Genomic DNA, 18,202 nt, shown 5'->3' on the forward strand with positions numbered 1-18,202 from the left:
TTACCTGCAGGGCGATGAGGTGTTTGAGGACCTCAATGCGGCCGTGGTCCTCTGGGTGCTCTTGCATGTAAGTGTCTGTAAAGAATGCCTAAAGAAGGATGCAAATTGGGACGGCTTTTTTAAAACACACTCGCTTAAAAATATAGCTGCGGGCAACAATGAATAGGTTTCGACAGCATGACAAAGAGGCCAAAGCGGTCCCCTCATGAATACACTTTTTGTAGCTTAAAACAGGCTTGAGGCCAGCGCTTGTATTATTTATCCGTTATTAGTGTAGTTTGGCAATGTCAGCGGAATATTCTTTTTAAAAATCAATTACATTAGAGCCAACTGTGCACACAACCTGAACCTAATTTAGCAAACAGCTGAAATCTTACACATACAGTGCAGCCTGGGAGTAGGGGGGACAGTGACACATTTTTGGGAGCCTCTGCACTCTTGCACAGTGGATTTGAAGGCTGGTGCCATCCAAGTGTAATGTATTACAAGACACACCAGAGGCACGGCTCTGCAGATGGCAACAGATGGTCTGTTGCTCAGTCTGCCGAACACTTTAGCCCAGACCCAAACATCCCAGCAACCAATGGGTAGATTGTCATGAAGTTATGAACAGACATTCATGGTCCACAGAGGATGAGCTCTACTGACTTCACCTCAAGGGTCTCCAGAAGCAAGCAGAATTAGCTGGACCTTGCTTTTGGTGTTAATTTGAAAATGTTAGCACGCTAACTAGTGTGGTTTACATGGTAAACATGATACCTGCTAGAAAATCTGTATGCATATTGCCCTTATCATTGTGGGCCTGTTTGTTAACATCCTGATCCTGAATCCTAGAATTTAGCAAATATTCAAAGTGTAGTACAGTAGCCTATGCATTACGTTTTGTTCTCAGCAGAGGTTAGCATGTTAGGTAAAATGAGAAAGTGAACAGGGTAAACGTTCTTTTTCTAAGCATCTGCATGTAATCATTGCCGTGAACTACCAGGTCTTGTTATTTATTTGATGATGTTCTATGAAAGTAGGAAACTTATTGAATAATGCTGTTTATTTATTCTCTACTTTTGTTGAATATAAAAAAAAAATTAAAAAAAGAGCAAACCTTCTCATAGTTGGTGAAGCCGCCCATGACAGCAGGGTCAACAATGCCGCTGAGCATCATAGACAGCGGGTTGATGGACAGTGAGCGATCGCAGGCCTGCTGCTGCACAAGGTTACTCAGCTTTTCATTGGCCATCTCCATGGTCTCTACGGCATTCGCCAGAGGACTGATCTCCTCCTGCGCATCAGCACAACATCATGAAGAGTAATGTGAATTTGAATGAGATTTTATTGTTTGTTGAAAAAAACGATGGGGAGAGTGAAAAAAACAAAAGACCAAGGTTGCTTCTTACCACTGAGACAGATTTCACTTCGAACCATTTGAGAATCCCCGGGAAGCGATAGGCAGCGATGAAGGTTGTTCTCTCAATCCACATTGTCTGTAGGGCAAGATACATATTGATAAAATATTAAAAGGGTGACATACATTTAAAAAAAGTGTTTATTATTCTTCACGTGGAGGCATGTGCAAAGACAGGGTTGTTTATACATTTTCCCTTCTATACATTTTCGTGGAATTTATGGTTTGACTGTTAACACATATGAGTTTAATGTTTGAAAGTAAATTTAAAGAGTGCTCACTGCAAATTCATTGTCTGGGTCCTTTGCACCTTTCCTAAAGGGCCTGGAATACTGGAACTTGTCCACTTCATTGGTTCTGTAATAGCTGCAGGAAGACAGGCAAGGACACCAGTGAATTAGCGGTTTCACCACAGAACTATAAATCCCAAGGTATTCACAAGAAAAAATAAATCAGCCTTTAAGTGACAGAAACGCACTTTAATATCTGCTCTGGAACCCCCTTGTCTTTAAACTGTTGTGGCACAGTGAGAACAGGCTTGACCGTAAAACTCTGGATGTCTGTGAAGTTCAGTTAAGGATAGGATCAGGAGTAGACAGGAGTAAAGCAACACTTTATTGAATCAGATTTATCTTTAATCTTGGCGTGCAGTCATGATAGCGGTCCTGTCGGGCTGTACTGTAGTGGCGCTTTGAGTTAAATGCTGATGTCAACATGCTAACATTCTCTCAATAAAAATGTTAATATGCTGATGTAAAGCAAATATAATGTTCAAAATGTTTAGCTTTAGCAGACAAAGCACAATTGGTCCCTGACTTGACTACAAGTGAAGGAATTACCAAAGCTTTAACAATTCATCCTGAAAGGGGCAGACTCCCTTTGCATGTCTTTATAAAATGTCAAAACAATTTGAAAAGCATTTGTTGAGATATCTCTCTTTATTTCTCTCCTGTTCATTGCCTTCCGTAGAGGCCAATGCCACTGACATGGCGAAAAGTGTCTTATTATATAGAAGGATACGCTGTCCGGGAGAGTTGCTGATGTTGTCTCCAGGGGGCGCTGTGCTGGTCATGCGCACTGCGTTGGGGAACCTGGAGAGCTGCTTTAAGGTGAAGTCTTCAAGCCACTCGTACTCCTTGCCTCGGAAGATGAACATCTTGTTCTGCAGCAGAGAAAATTCGGTATGCAACACGACAAATGAATCTCAATAAAAAAGGCTAAATAATGCCAGAGTCTATTTTCCATTATATATGAAAGGGTGTGCTTGTGTAATGCCAAGACAGCGCGGATTTCATCCCGACATTCTCCCATCATCAAATAAGCCAATAACCTTTATTATTGCACATTGCCCTGCAGAACTGAGCATGGCGGCTTCTCTAAGACTCTATTTATTAAAATAGGTAATCATTTCCTTACCCGGAGGAAAGAAGGGAATCCAAGGCCATAATATCCAACAGCAAAGTACTCTGGCTGTGGCCGCATTGCATGCATTATGTGTTCATAGAACTTGGCTTGTTTTTTCTGTGACAGAGGACAAAGAAGAAGGTCGGGTTTAAGTACATACACAGAATAATAAGATCGTCTATGGTTACAATATAAAAATGTATTAATTCAAGGTAAATGTATTCATCTTCCAAAAGAAGAATGTGTGATTACTCTCATTTTCATTTATGTAAGTGAGCACAATCATAATAAACTACTGAGACTGTGAGACTTTATCAATACATTCCTTATACATTCAAACTCAACAGCATCAACTATCTATCTGGGTGCAAATGAGTAACAATAAACAGGTAAATACACACACTTATCTTTTCCTAATCTCCTCAAATGGTTTTTTCAACCAATTACACTGAGCAGTTTAAGTTAGAACACAATTCTTGTCCACTATTATTGATCAGACTAATTTGAATAGCCTTAATGTGGCAGTAACAATTCAATCACCTTCATTCAGGTCATTTTCATATCATGTCTATAAAGCTGCCTTTGAGAGGTTTTTAGGAGTGATAGAATGTTGCTTGTTCAGATGAATTGCAGTGCATGCGTCCTCTTACCAGCAGCTGGCTCAGCTCCATGAAGTCAAACATGTGGCTCTCATGCATCTTGGCCAGCTGCTTGCCCAGCTCTATTGCCTTCTCCCACATCTGAGGAGACATGTGCATCGCTCGGTTAACACCGGACATAAAACAAGTACATAAGAGTAAAGACACAAGAGCACAAGCTAGACTTTTGCCATCTGGCTACTCTCCAACCTCACAGCTTGGAGGGCAAACAGTTGATATGTAGCAGCCGGTGAGGGAGCTGAAAACATACAACAAGGAAACCTGCGGCTAGCGTGTGGGCTTAAGTAACTTCCTCAACAAGTTTCACAATGCAAACTCTGGCATTTCTCTGGGGGTAATATATGCATCCTATATAAGAGAGAGAGAGAAAACAAAGAAAAAACAATTAGAACTTTAGAAACAGCTAAGTTGCCTTATTTGTCAATTAACACAAGTCCAAATTGAAATTTGTCTTTTCACATATCCCCTCTCAAGACACCACACTCCAGAGGGTGGGTCCTCGCACAGGGACAGCCATAGTACAGCGCCCCCTGGAGCAGTGCTGGGGTAAAGTGCCTTGCTCAATAAAACAATGGAAGAGATGGTCGGCACTAGCCTGGCATTCCCAGACCTGCCACTAGGCGCTGGCAAATTAAATTTGCTGCGCCTGTTGGTCTGGACACTCTCTATTGAAGCTTTTTCAGAAAGTCCAGAAATCCTGACTCACGTTTCAATTGGTTCTATCTAATATGGGCGGGCCAGAGCCCTTTGTATGGTGCTCTGGGGCGGACGTAACTGGATGACGACATCAAAGACATCTAAGATGGCTGCGGATATGTTTTTTGAATTTGAGACTGCCTTGGCCTCGACCCTTTACGATTTGGAAGACGGCACTCAAATCTTTCATTAGCAAGTAAGTGGAATGTTCTGTTTTGCCAACCGACCACGGCAAAAGTTTAATTTAACAGTTTAACAGCTGTTCGCTAAATGAATGGGGCTTAATACGTCACCTTGTGCATCGCTCTGATTGGTTGTAGTGCTATCCAACTGCGTGCAGTGGCATTTGAAATGCACGAGTAGAAGCCGCCCCTTGAGTTGGAAATTACTATTGATCGTGGCCAGACCCTCTATCGTTCAAGATATCAGGGTCTGGGTTTCCAGGCTAGGTCGGCACCGAACATGCAATACTTTCCACCACTACTTTTTACCGCCCTCCTGTCTAGTGCCAGGGATCAAACCAGCGACCTCATGGTTAGGCCTCACCTTGCCCTTGTCCAAGTAGCATATGATCTCCTGGAAGAGCTTCTCTTTCAGCTCCTGTTGGGTCCACACATGCTGTCCACCTCTGGGTATCAGATGAGCTGCGCAGGTTTTGTCAGACCACTGTGGAAGCGAATGACCATAAATCAGCATTCAGGAGAACACTCAGAGGTATTATCAAAGGTTACACAGCTCAAACATAAAACATGCTGATCTTGTTTAAGCCGTGGCAAAAGAAAAAGCCTTTGATGGGGTCAGAGACCTCCAGTAATTCAGCGTGTAGTAGCAGAGTGTAGGCCGCCTCTGTGTAGTTCTCACAGTCCAAGTGCAAGTCCCGCAGCTTGTACAAGTACCTGGATAAAAGAGAACATCAGTTTAGACAGTGCAGCCCCTTTTTGCTCCAAAAGAAAAACAGATGACCAGTTTCTTCATATGACTCACCGGATATAAATGTCCTCCCTCTTTTTTTCCTTGTAGAAATTCTGCAAGAGAGAAAGAGAGAAATCTTGATTGCATTATCATGGAAAAATGTACTCTCAAGGCTTATGCAGGACGGCACAGGATTTATTGTTCTGCATAATGCACACACACACACACATATATATATATATATATATATATATATACACACACACACACACACACACACACAGTATATACAGTATATAGGCAAAGGACATACCAGCACATTGACAGTGCAGCTCATGCGATCCTCAGGACTTTCATCATGTGTGATGGTGCGGTAGGCCAGGAGATTCTCCAGCAAGCTGCTCAGCAGAAAGGCCAGCTCCTCTCCTGACTGGGACAGGTATTTGTGGCGTCTGCAGTGCTCCAATAACCTGTCCACATAAAAATGAATATCCGTCACAAACTAGCTGTAAAAAAGACCTATTTCTGCTTTATCAGCTCACCAAAGCATGCCCTTGACCCTAACAAGCAGATTAAAATATGGCTTTGTAATTGTTTGGGATCATACATTCTGTCCCCGAGGTGTTTCTTTTTATTAGGAGGTGGCTTACAATTGTAACAGATTAACTTCTGGCTCCTTGAGGACTTTTACCAAAAAAACAATAAAGCCGGCTTTTGTATTCTAAGAAGCAATCCTATGTGAATACCTTATCACACAGACTTGAAAGATGTTTGGTATGTGTGTTCCTCCACTTAATGCGCTTGCAAAATGAAAGGAACTATTTTTGTGTTTGATCTGCTCCTCTGCCTTACGTTTTCTCCAGCAGGACTTTGTACTGCTCGTCCCCTCGGCCTCCCTCTACCTCTTGATCCAATTTTGTAATCAGTTCGCTCTCAAACTGCAAAGATAAGAGGGGGGAATTAGAAACACACACACTCAAAGCAACCACAAATGTCACATTTAATCAAGAGCGGCTTCATTGGAAGTTTAAACAAAACAGCACATAACAGCAAACTTCTGAGGCAGCTTTTATTTTTTTTTACCGTTTGAAACGTGCGGGCATTGCTGAAGTTGTGCTCACACTGCATCATATCAAAGAAGATAGGGATGGTAGCTTTCCTCAGCTCGGGCTCTGGCACCAGCGTGACCTGCAGCATGGGCCCCACCATGGCTGGGATGAACTTCATCTTGTGCTGGCCTGAAGGGACGACCAGACATTATCGCACAGAAAAAAATATCCTAGTGAGGCAATAAGGTGCTCCTTCATTTCACAGCAAACCAGAAGACAAAAATCTAATAACAATGGTAAACAAAACAACAGCACACACTGTGAAAACTGGACAATAAAAAAAAATATTGTCTTGTTATTCCCCTTGCATCACCGGCAGGCGCCCGAATAAACAATTCCAGAAACTCTTACGATAATGGCAGAATATAATCAGATGGTGCGACACACTCACCGAGATTGTACCACATATCTCTGATCTTAAACCCAATCGTCTTCCTCATGTCTCCGTATCTGTGGCAAATTTTTGGAAATCAAATAACAGTTCAATTAAGTTCCCTGAGTTTAATGAATCTTTTTGATGGATTGTAAATGATCTCACTTGTTCAGTATCTTATTGCGTTTCTCCTGAGAGAAGGATTCCAGCTGCAGTGCCGTGTGGGTGAGGAACGCCACAGTCAGATGAAAGTAGTTGTTCCACAGCTGTGAGGGGAGGGGTAGGGAGCAGGGTATTCAAATATTAATGCCATAATTACGTTCTCATAACACCGGCTTTTGATTTTGTGTTTGATTAAAAATGTGACCTCTATACCGAGCGAGGGAGGCACAAATCAAGACGGCACGCATACCTGCAGTTGAAAATAGGCCTGGTCGAGGAAATACATGTTGAGGACGTCTGAGTATTGGTTGATGGCCCTGAGGAAGACCTGCATCTGCACCAGGTTCATGATCATCCAGTCCACCGGGAAGATGTTTCCCATGAGGTCTTTAAACATGATGAATGTCTCCATGAGGAAGTCCTGCGGGCAGCGGAAGAAGAAAATCTTTACTGCTAGCGTATGCACAGTGAAATACAATACAACAGACCCACACATGAATCAAACTAAAGCCTTGTTTTCACTGAGCTGTGCAGTTCCCTGGGGCTCGGCACGCATTTATTTGCGTTTCCACTGTAAAAAGTTTTTAGAGAAACATTTTGGTGTGCAAGTCTTTGTTTATGTTATATGTTACAATAGTAACGTAGTTGCCCTGGCCAGAACTGCACAACATATTCTGACGAGGCTATTGCTGTCTGGCATAAACACCGCCTACCAAGTAAGGGGACTGTCGGCGGTGGGAACGCAAGCTAGGGTAACCGTGCCCTGCCGAACCGAACTGTGCTGCTCAGTGGAAACAAAGCATAAGCATATGTAAGGCAGTGCTGCACGGAGCGACGACACTCAGCTTCACGTCAAGCACACATAATGCCCCCGAGGCTTAATGGAGGCCCGACTGACATCCTCATCACGTCAGTCCAATCCATTGCCATGAGATGTCTATAATCAATATTCTCTTAAGGAGCAGTAAGTGGCCCGGGTGATTTATATTGTCTGTTATTGATGGAGATGTTTCAGGACAAGATGTAGCCAACAAGGGAGGGCAACCAGGACACTTACAATGATATCCTGTCTGGTCTTGAAGGTGCTGATGTAGTGGGCATAATGCATGTCATCCATTTGCTTCAGGATGGCCGTCATGCAGGCGAGATAGTGGCCCTGCAGCAGAAAGAGTCATACCATTACTCACATGATTTTACACTCCTCCCCCCCCCCCTTCGAAAATCCTGCATTCACAGCATGTAAATTGGTCCGTGTTATTGTTGTGTTGTTTTTTTTATCTTATAAGATTGGTATACTACATAATATGGTATTATTGATGTCAGTATTATTGATTTTTCAAACCGCTGCTGAGGATATTTCAGCTGTTAGATCGCCAGCGAGTCTTACAATGAGAGGGGAGGATCGCTCCATGCTGATGACAGTGCGATTAACCCTGCGAAGAAGCCGCTCCATTATCAGCTGCACGTGCCCTCTGGTGGGACCCTGCACACACACACACGCGCACACACACACACACACAGACACACACACACGACAGCTTTAGGTACAATTCAGCAACACAGAGGGTCATTTCACACACTAAAAACACGACAAAAGAAAAAATATATATATTCTCGCTCTTAGGGAAATCGTTTTGGTTTTATTTTCCCAGGTTTGGAATAACTCTTTACATTTTGCAAGTGCCAGCCTCTAAACTGTAGGGGATTAGCTATTCACACTCTCCACTCCATCCATTTAGCTAAAGCTGGATAGTCCACATGTTCCTCCACTACTTAGCTATGTGCTTCAACTAGATGCTAGGCCAGATGGGGGTGTGTAGTTCCTGTAGCATGCTCTGGGTCGGCCCCGCGGCTTCCATCCAGTTGGAAATGCCCAGAAAAGCACTAACGAGAACACATCTTTTACTGCAAGGTCCCCACGCATGTGCTATCTCTTTACCCTATCTCTTCAGATGCTTAAAAATCTCATTTCTGACTAGACGTTTTGTCCTGCACGTTGTAAGTATACTAAAAACATAGACTCTCTTGTGTGTCCAAACTAAAGGGGCATTGTGTGGCTCCTTACCACGTCCTTGCGGTCCAGGTTGTCCAACACAGTGCTGAGCAGTTGAGCGCAGGCCTCGTGGTCAGGCTTACAAGAGTGGTCGTCCAGCTGCCCACTCAGCTGGTCAGTAACGAGCGGCAAAAGCACATCTCGACAATCTGTGTCAAGAGAGCCGAGAGAGGGGGCAATGTGCTCATTGGATCACACACAGCAACATTTCCTTTTAATGGAGCTGGCCTGACAAACTTGTGTGTGTGTGTGTGTGTGTGTGTGTGTGTGTGTGTGTGTGTGTGTGTGTGTGTGTGTGTTTGTTTTTTCCTTTTCTTTTTTTTCTCCTTTTCATCTTGTGTGAAAAGTCATTATGTGGTTTTGGAGCCTGCAGGACTCTTTACCTGGCTGCTTGAAAAGGTCACTCTCCACTATTTTACACATGCAGCCCAGCTTCTGACGCACGAGCTGCGAGTCGGGAATGCTCTCAATGAACTTGGCGAGGAGAACGCTGAAAAAAAAAGAGAGAACGCAAGAACAGAGCCAGGGGAGTGGCTGTGACATCTTTTAACATCTCACATGCAGTAATTATGGTCACATAAGGTTAATGAACAGCACACACCACGGGTTGACTTTTTACAGCAGAAGGAATGGAGAAATAACGACTTCTTTACCCAAGAAGTAAATGTGATAATTTGTGCAGAGACAGGCAATTATCGTTTCCTTCTGTGCAAACCCTCCGGAGTGTTACCTGAGCTCCACGGGATCAAACACAGTCTGGATGTCATTAATGATGGCGGGGAGGTATTTCAATATTGCTCCCTGAAAAATAAATAAAGCAAAGAAGAATCAGGTCTCATCAGGCTGAAGAATTGGGGGGTGTTTTTTTATTCTCTTGTAAAGCAAAATATTTTAGTTTATATTTACCAGAGCTTTTTTATCCCCTGACAGAGAATGTCAGCGGGGAGCCCACATTTATCTCGCAGTTTAAAACTTTTCAATAACTTGTCCACAACAATGTGACACATTTTCACAGCGGGAGCACAGCAGGTATTTTACATTTTAAGAGAGAAAATCAAAGCAAAATCTTTATAAAATATTTTAGTTTTGATTTATTTTCAAGCTAGAAATATTCTGCATTGGGGATATTGTTCCACACAAGTTTCTGTTTGATGATACAAAAATACAACATCCGCCATTCTTTTTCCTCCCACTCACCTTTATCTTCACTCCCTCATCCAGCGGTCGGTCCATGAGAGTGTTGAAAGAGAGGAAGAGAGTGCGGATGGAGTTGAAGAAAGCATCGCCGTCCTCGCTGTTCCCGTAGAATCTGAGAATCAAAAGCCAGGCATTGCATCACAAGGAGTCGTCCTAAGAATCTGAGTGAAATGTGCTCACTATGTTTTACATTTTTTATATTTTCCTTTTGATACATACTATTTATGTCCTGCTAAAAGTTTGAAATAAAGCTTGTTGTTGCCTTGTTTGGCAGCAGCGCCTCCGAGAACCCACCTGAGAAAGAGGACCCGGGACTGCACGATAAACCTGAACAGGTACTTGAGGGCTTTGAGTGCCGAGTAGAGCTTCTCGGTCAGAACGGGCTCCTCAGCGTGGCCCACATAGAAGTTAAGCACCCGGGTTAGCTTCCTGAGAAAAGCCATTGAGACAGACATCAATATTGTCTGCTGGTAGTTTGGGGGTGTAGGTTCGAGAGGTCGAGTGAAAATAAGCAGTGAATGGGGCTTTAGCGGTCAACAGGAGGGTGAAATGCATTGGAGACTCACATGTAAGCCAAAGTGGCACTGAAGTGCTTGGTGATGTAGGTTTCCAGGACTGGGTTGAAGTGCTGGAATTTGATGTCGCCGATAAGACTGATTATAAATACCTGGTTACAAACAAAAGAGGGACGAAAAAAGATCAGAGCCTTTGCCAAGTTGAAACAACACAGACACTTGTTGATCAGTGATTAGCAACCGCCTAAAGGTAGAACCCTTAGCATTTTAATGAAAACAAACCTTGTTTTTGATACTAGTTAACATGTGTATTTTTTCAGACATTCACATGAAACAGCATATGCGTTTACTCCAGCGTCACCTTTTCCTAACATTTTGTAATCAGTCTTTCATCTGTTCACCCTCTTCACACCAAATCCAGGCTGCGTTAAGTTGTTGCTCCTACAACAGAACATCACATATCTGCTGCTTCATGTGAGGGGTCAGGTCACACCAGAAAATAATTCATTTCATACTTGTCCGACCACGTACAAAAGGCAAAAGTGTTTCTAGTTGATTTGTACAGCTGCACTCAGAGGCAGCTTTCATAGAGAGGGTTGAGATGGATAAATACAACAACATGGAAAAACTAACCAAGGCATTGAACACCAGGGTGTCATAGGTGTCCTTCTCTGACGTCTCCATCATGATGTTGAACAGGGCATCGAGAGTGTCCTGGAGAAACTGTGAAAAGAAAAGAGAGACCTGTTATAGATTATGCCATTTAAAAAAGGACATTATACAACGTCTATTAAATATAACAGTATACTATATATATATATTGCATCATTTAGTTGGAATTAATTTGACATGGATATCACAATTACATTCGACAAACACGATGCATTGTTTAAGTGTTGTAGAATACATGCTGGGTCTAAACACCTGTTCACAGAGAGAAAAAAATGGGAAGGAAATTAATAAAATTGGAAGAAATAATAAAGAAGACATTTCTTAAAATAATAAAATGTGCAAAATGACAGTGATAAAAGGGCAGCAATATACTCACAGTCAAATATATACGTGAACTATGGCGGCGTGATGAGAACAATAAACCAGTTGTAAGTTATTTGGGTGAGCACTGTTGTATTCATTTTAGCCACAACCTAAGTCCTCATAGTTGATACGGCATTTGAAACGCAAAGAGAACTCACCTTGACAATCTCCCCTCCCTCCACCTCCATCAGCCTCTGCAGGATCTGGTCCAGAGATTCAGGGTTAGACCTCCAGTTCAAGAGGCCAAGTAAATCCACTGGAAAAACACACACACACACATTAGAACACATTTAGTAGGGGCAACACATCCTCGGTTACAAAATATGTTGGATAATTATGTTGAAAGCCTGAAATTTCGATATAAGCCTAACTAGAAGGACATCAATCAACATTAAGCCATCAGCGAAATATTAGCAACGCGGATTGGCTTAATTAATTTCAAGGCAATGTGGAGGGAGGGGGGCGGGAATGATGGTGGCACTGCACCCTCTATCAACTTTAGAATCAGTTTAATTTCTTATAAAAGATGAATTGCGACAGGGCGTCTTTTAATTATGCCCCGAGGCGTAGATTGTAAAGATTGTGTGGGGGGGAGAACAGATAAATGGGGCCCTACGGTACCGTTCTGAGTGAGCTTAGTGGAGCAGGTGAGCGTGGCGATCTGGAAGTTGTCTTTTGTCACAGGTATGGCTCCCGAGTGGTGGAACGGCTTCCCCGTCTGCTTCTCCTTCTCCTGCACCTCCACCCAAGTCGCCGGCAAGGTGAGATAAACCTTGGCGTCCTCTGCCTTTTTCACGTCAACCTGAGGGGAATTCATAAAAAGTGGTGAATGGACCGTGAAGCATATCGATCGATGGTTGGAGATCTAATTTCATATTTATTGATTCGAGTAGCAGGGAGTTCATGAATAATACATCTAACCACCGTCAGCTATTAAAAGACAAAAGATTTTTGTGTAATTACATCAACACAGCAATCTCCTGCTTATTTTCAAAAGCTATAGTGCGTAACCTGTTCATGTAAACGAATGCCGGTTACATTTAAACCGTCGCTAAAACAAGTTGAAACAAAGTTGATCGAGCCTATCAGTTCCAAAAAACTCTCTCTGTATTTCTCAGTATGGCAGCGTTTACAGACTGGTGTAGTCCCCCGACACTGGAGCAGGAGCTCAGATGAAAAATCCAAAGAAGCGCCCAATAAATGTTTCAGTTGTTGATTCTGCTGCTAAGAAAAAACCTGGATGTACAGCGGAAGGAATCAAAGCCATGCACGATCACCTCGTGTAGATGAAGATGCCACAACAGTGTTGTTGTAATAATTACTCAGAATTCCTCATGGGTGCAACAGAAGTTACACACTATAGCTTTAAGGATAATTGCAGTGAATCCAATTTCATACAAGATCAAAAAATACAAAACTGCAAGCGTGCGACAACAGTACCTTATAGACAATAAGTTCATGCCTGCCATCTTTCAGCGTGGTCCCATCTCCTTTCATGAGCCGGACGAAAGCCATACCAAAGGGCTTCTCTGATTTGTCCCTGGCTGAAGGGAGACACAGGAGGGAGCATAGCTGTATTTAACATGGGGGACAGGGTTACATGTGGGTGTTTGTCATACAAATATAAAGGCACTCACACTCCTGAGAGGACCTGTGGCGGAACATCATCCTCAGGTGACAGCGGCACACGTCTTCAATGGGAATCGTCACCTTGAGAGGGGGGAATTAGAGGGTGTGAAATAAAAGGGATAATACATAGAATAAATGCTATCTAGGAGACTTGTATGAATTATACATTCTGTACTGGAAGCTTCCCCGGAATATTATTTCATTGCACAGTGAATCCTTTTTCAAAACAAAAATAAGAAAACATGAGATATTCTATTCAAAGCACAGAGCTGCTAATATGTTGCCCCTTGACACAAGCTTACCTTGACTGTTTCATTCCAACTTGGCTGCTTCACCTGGTAGTAAATGACAGACTTGTACTCTGTGATGCCGTCGTAACCGGCACCAGGAAACACTCCTTTCTAAAGAAATTGAAGGAAGTTGGTAAGTTAGCATGATAGGAGCAAAATAGCTGTGCAATTTGATTGGGTTTGCAATCAACTTGGAAAGAAAAGTAGAGCCGTTAAAGCAACACAAGACAATGCCTGCGTAGTCAGTCACATAACCCTGAGGTCAAGATTAATAGTCTAAAAGCCTAGCAGCTCTTTGGGGCTTTGGGCTTAACCAAAAGTTGTAGTTGAAAAATCAGGGAGTCACCAGACTTATCAAATTCCTCCTTAGAGGGGCGTGAATGAGTGGACTTGATTTGTGTCATCCATGATATAATCGGGGCCGCCCCTAAGGGAGAGAAAGTGGGAAAGCTTTCTAGGGCCTAGCCAAAAGTTTCTGGAGGCCAAGAAATGTACTATGCAAAACTTTCTTTTGAACAAAATATTCACTATAACTTATTATAACAAAACTACAATTGTATTTATTGTAACTTGAGTAACATATATCCTATTTCATCTTGAAAATCTAAAAATTAATATGAGTAGGTTATTTCACATGAAGCGTCAAAAGGTCATCCAAACAAGCATTCTATCTATAGGAAAAAATTATAAATAAACCAGTGGATGCTTTATTTTACCTCAATGGGATTGCCTTCATCGTCATGCACGCTCAGTATGACCTCCACATTTTTGGGGGTCTTCTTTTTGCCACGGTCAAACTCTCCATGCATCAAGGTGACGTAAATATCGTTCCTCACGATTCCTGGAATAAAAGTTAACAGATGATCAAGTGGATGTGCCAAGAACTTTAAAAAAAAGAAAAAACACACGGCTGTGGTAGCTAATTAAAATGAACATGGTGTTATATGTAGCGCACTGGCACGGCACTGCCCAATAACAAAAGACTCTTCAATCCACCTGGGAGAATGATTTCTGGAAAGCCCATCTTCCTGACGATAGCCGTGCTGCGGTCCACAAAGTGAGGGTAGTCCTTCCTGACTTGAGCCAGGTCCCCCGGGAGGAGTTTCAGGGTCACAAACAGCCCTGCCAGGAAAAACATGTAAAGAAATTCAATGAGGCAGACACTCAAAAGCACACGGCCCGCGGACCCCTCACACATCGTTTACCTCGCTCAAAACACCCGGGTCAATTTGGCAGGAACCTTTGAAACACACAGGGGGGAAGCATGTTGTCTGTGAGCATGCTTTTTACCTTGGCCTTTGTGATTGACCTCCCGCGTAGCGATGACTTTGTTGAAGACAGCAGTGAGCGGCTCATTCTCTCCTATGACCCGGGAGGGGATGAGCGGAGACATGATGAGCTGCCTCTGACGGATGTACGTTTCCATAGCTATCCTGGGAGAGGGGGAGTCGGAGAGAGCGTGTATAAGAAAAAGCAGCTGCCAGTACCCCTGATAGATGACAAACAAATGGACAGGGGGGGGCTTCAAAAGGTTGTGTGAGGCTTTCTGGATCTCTTTAAATGATGCACCATTATCTCTCTGCACACCACACTGAACTAACTAGGTACTAGAGAGCAAAACAAACACAGCTATTGCTATGCTGAGCTTCATGAAGTAAAATGTATGTATTTTTAAACTTATAATTCACCAGCACCAGCTCAATTGATCAACAAGTGGCACTAATACAATTGTCAAAGGACGATCGTGATTTTGAAAACCCTGTGCAATATGATTGGTATAGTGTGGTAACTAAAAGAGTCTACAGTCATGTTAATGACTCTGTAAGGCTGTACTTACTTCTGTAAATGCTAACGCCAGCATACTAACAAGCTGATGCCACAAATGTTAATCATGGTCACCATATTAGTTCTGCTTGATAGCATGCTTACATTAAATAATTGGTGCAGAATGTACAGCTTAACCCCATGGGAATGTTTTTTTTAATGCATTATTTTATTACAGTAGAAAACTTCTTGTGCAACTCATCACATTTTTACATTTTGTTTCCATGTGGAGGGACTTATGCAACTGCATGGGTGAAACAGAGTATTTTGTACCACAGTTAGGACTGTGTTAGTATGGACTACTAGACCACATGTTGTTGCTTGTATGGGTGTTGCAGCAAGAGAAGGTTTCACAATGACAAAAGGGTTTTATGTATTGCAAGAGTAAAATATGTGGTGTATGTAATGCTGTGGCCAAGCTGGGGGTATTTCCACAATCGTTCCTTGTTGTTTATTTTTTTTTTGTATTTTCCATTACAGATACTGTAAGCAGGTTTCCTATGAAAAGAGGTTTACACGCTAGACAATTTGTTGAAACTGGCATTTGATGAGAGTTTTGATGAATACCATTCAGTTGGCTGTAAGTGCATATTGGACTTCAGTATTTGACTTAACTGTTTGTGGATCCATATGAAAAATAAAATACAAAAAAACAAATGTCAGGGGACTTCGACAATTGACAGTCCTGGTTAAGCAATTATTGACGTGAAAATTGGACGGTGCTTCAGATCTGGTGCATAAGCAACTGAAGAATAGCTGTCCAGTGTTCCCCTGTTGGAATATTATTCATACATCATAGAAATTCATCACTTTTCCATTTTTTACTGAAAATTCCTTTATCATGACCTTTTTGTGACTCATCTCATCTGTAATTACCCAGTTCATGATTACCGGTGGCAAAATAAGTCACTCAGTATGAATGAAAAACAATTCATTTGTCAAGGATGGACACTCAAGGTGGTCGGGAGTTTGGGCAATTTTAAAAAGGCCCTAAAAAAATGGCTTAGGCATAATTAGGCTTGTTGTGTGTGTGATTTTTATGTATGTGTATATTTTGTGTATGTTTTGTGTACAGGGACCACAATGGAAATAAGCCTTCGGGCTTTTTTAGGTCTATCCCTGGCTATTTTATGTATTTTAATGTGTGACAGAGTGCTGTTCATGTTTTTAAAATCAAAATGGTCAAATAAAATCATTCATTTATTCATTCATTCATGGAAAGCTTTACATAGTGTGTTCAGTGCAACACAAAGGGAAACACACTAGGAGGAGTAACGTTTACTGAAGAGCAGAACAATTACATGTCCAGGAAACTCTGAGTCACTTTTACTTTTAGGAAATATCACAGAGTGCCGAGAGATACAATGCTTGAGTCTGGATTCATGCTTATAGCTCTCCAGATACTCTAAACTCTAAATACTTCTGTACAAAAATTGAAATGTACTATTTTAAAAAAATCATTCAAACATTTTAGTGCTGATAAATATTCTATCCTACAAATGTAATGTTAGTCTCTATTACCTTGAGAATACACAGCCAACAGTGAGACAGTTAGAAGAGCGGAATAGCGGTTAAACCTTAGAAAACTTTTGGTTCGGATGTCAAAACTCAGTCAAGAGTATTTCTTGGGGGGTTTCACCATCTAGGATCCCTGTGATCATTATCCTCATCTCACCATCGCACGTGTGCTATGAAAATGTCTTTCAGCAGAGCTAACACTCCCAAAGGCAAATGATATGACAAAGATATGATGGAACACAGCGAAAAATACTGTGCATACACCCCGAGGACCATTCCAATCATTTTCCCATTATTTAAACTCAATTGTGTCATGTTAGAAAACAAGGTTGGGACTGTTAACAGCGGAAGAGGAATGACAACATCCAAGGACTCACTGCTGAAAAGGGATGAAATGCTGTTTGTCTTCATCGTCCGTTTTGCCATGGGCGACATCTGTAACGTCCATCACTGCAATGACAAAAGGGGAGGGGTCACAGGAAGGCAACAGGCTGTTGTCAAGGAGACGCTTATTAACCAGATCTAAATGCGTCTTTTAATTATTGCAGGAACTACAGAAAAACAGGTATTAACTAGTCTCTGTTATTCTCAAAGGGTTAATGTATTCACTTTAACTGCAAACTGGGTGTTTTACTTTAAAGACAGAAGCTGAGCCAGGCATTTGGATCTCTTTCACCTGTTGCCTGGCAGCGAGTGTAGTAAAACAGATTGGAGGAGCTCTCGCAAACGCTTCTGAATTGTTCGTCTCACCCAGCTCTTTTCCTTTTCCTTTTTCCCTGGCTAAAAATAATGTGACTTCTTCTGAGTTTAAAAGGTTTCGTTCTGACTCTGGTTTCAGTCCATTTGCTGGAACATCAGAGGTAACCATTCCTCATGAAATCCACTAATCATCTGGCCCCAAAAAAAACTCAAAAAAGCTTCACTGATTTTCACCAACACTGTTAGCCAAGTGTTTTCTTCTAGGTCAGAGGGAGAAGGTGTTCCCATTTTTTCATTCAGCAGCAGCAGCAGCAGCACAGGGAATCTTTCATTTTTTTTTTAACACATCGACAGAACTGTTTATTCAACTCTGGCACTCGGGCGCAAGGAGTGGCATTTTTACGATATCAATTGCCTTTTGTGTTGCTTGAACAAACATGAGGACATCTGAAAAAGCAGCTCACCGGCCACACCAAATGGCCTCCTCAGTCCGCCCGTGTGCTTCTTGCCCTCTTTGAGCTCCATGCTGCCCACTCTGATGATCTGACACACCAGGAAGAGCCGCTGCCTCATCAAGTCACTGCTGCTCAGGTCCTGGTTCGCAAAAGGGAACAACCACACATATGATTTACTATGGCATATATACGAGCTATAGTGTAGTCAATACAAAGGGCGGTGAACTGTACTCAAAATCACTAGCCCAGTTGTTATTTGCAATCGTGCTGTTG

The 18,202-nt window shown here is 42.3% G+C and overlaps 1 protein-coding gene across 2 annotated transcripts in view; it reads right to left on the reverse strand.

Annotated features, from left to right (window-relative positions):
- The window catches only part of dock5 (dedicator of cytokinesis 5), a 33,247-nt gene that overhangs the window by 4,679 nt on the left and 10,366 nt on the right, over positions 1-18,202 (reverse strand). For both annotated transcript variants that reach the window (XM_080043169.1, XM_080043168.1), the window contains exons 10-45: positions 17,939-18,068; positions 17,153-17,225; positions 14,724-14,866; positions 14,430-14,555; positions 14,150-14,274; positions 13,446-13,544; positions 13,152-13,224; positions 12,955-13,058; positions 12,136-12,316; positions 11,673-11,770; positions 11,113-11,202; positions 10,531-10,631; positions 10,259-10,393; positions 9,965-10,076; positions 9,498-9,568; positions 9,151-9,257; positions 8,780-8,916; positions 8,102-8,197; positions 7,772-7,870; positions 6,965-7,135; positions 6,718-6,818; positions 6,571-6,629; positions 6,154-6,308; positions 5,923-6,008; positions 5,384-5,540; positions 5,143-5,183; positions 4,964-5,054; positions 4,705-4,824; positions 3,454-3,543; positions 2,816-2,920; positions 2,420-2,561; positions 1,878-1,959; positions 1,681-1,765; positions 1,392-1,478; positions 1,100-1,276; positions 5-88 (exon numbers count right to left, since the gene is read on the reverse strand). In XM_080043169.1, coding sequence (XP_079899295.1) covers positions 5-88; positions 1,100-1,276; positions 1,392-1,478; positions 1,681-1,765; positions 1,878-1,959; positions 2,420-2,561; positions 2,816-2,920; positions 3,454-3,543; positions 4,705-4,824; positions 4,964-5,054; positions 5,143-5,183; positions 5,384-5,540; positions 5,923-6,008; positions 6,154-6,308; positions 6,571-6,629; positions 6,718-6,818; positions 6,965-7,135; positions 7,772-7,870; positions 8,102-8,197; positions 8,780-8,916; positions 9,151-9,257; positions 9,498-9,568; positions 9,965-10,076; positions 10,259-10,393; positions 10,531-10,631; positions 11,113-11,202; positions 11,673-11,770; positions 12,136-12,316; positions 12,955-13,058; positions 13,152-13,224; positions 13,446-13,544; positions 14,150-14,274; positions 14,430-14,555; positions 14,724-14,866; positions 17,153-17,225; positions 17,939-18,068 — 3,933 coding nt within the window. The remainder of the gene's footprint in view (positions 1-4; positions 89-1,099; positions 1,277-1,391; positions 1,479-1,680; positions 1,766-1,877; positions 1,960-2,419; positions 2,562-2,815; positions 2,921-3,453; positions 3,544-4,704; positions 4,825-4,963; positions 5,055-5,142; positions 5,184-5,383; positions 5,541-5,922; positions 6,009-6,153; positions 6,309-6,570; positions 6,630-6,717; positions 6,819-6,964; positions 7,136-7,771; positions 7,871-8,101; positions 8,198-8,779; positions 8,917-9,150; positions 9,258-9,497; positions 9,569-9,964; positions 10,077-10,258; positions 10,394-10,530; positions 10,632-11,112; positions 11,203-11,672; positions 11,771-12,135; positions 12,317-12,954; positions 13,059-13,151; positions 13,225-13,445; positions 13,545-14,149; positions 14,275-14,429; positions 14,556-14,723; positions 14,867-17,152; positions 17,226-17,938; positions 18,069-18,202) is intronic.

This window comes from Ammodytes marinus, assembly GCF_949987685.1.
Source record: "Ammodytes marinus genome assembly, chromosome: 2".
Lineage (NCBI taxonomy): Eukaryota > Metazoa > Chordata > Actinopteri > Uranoscopiformes > Ammodytidae > Ammodytes > Ammodytes marinus.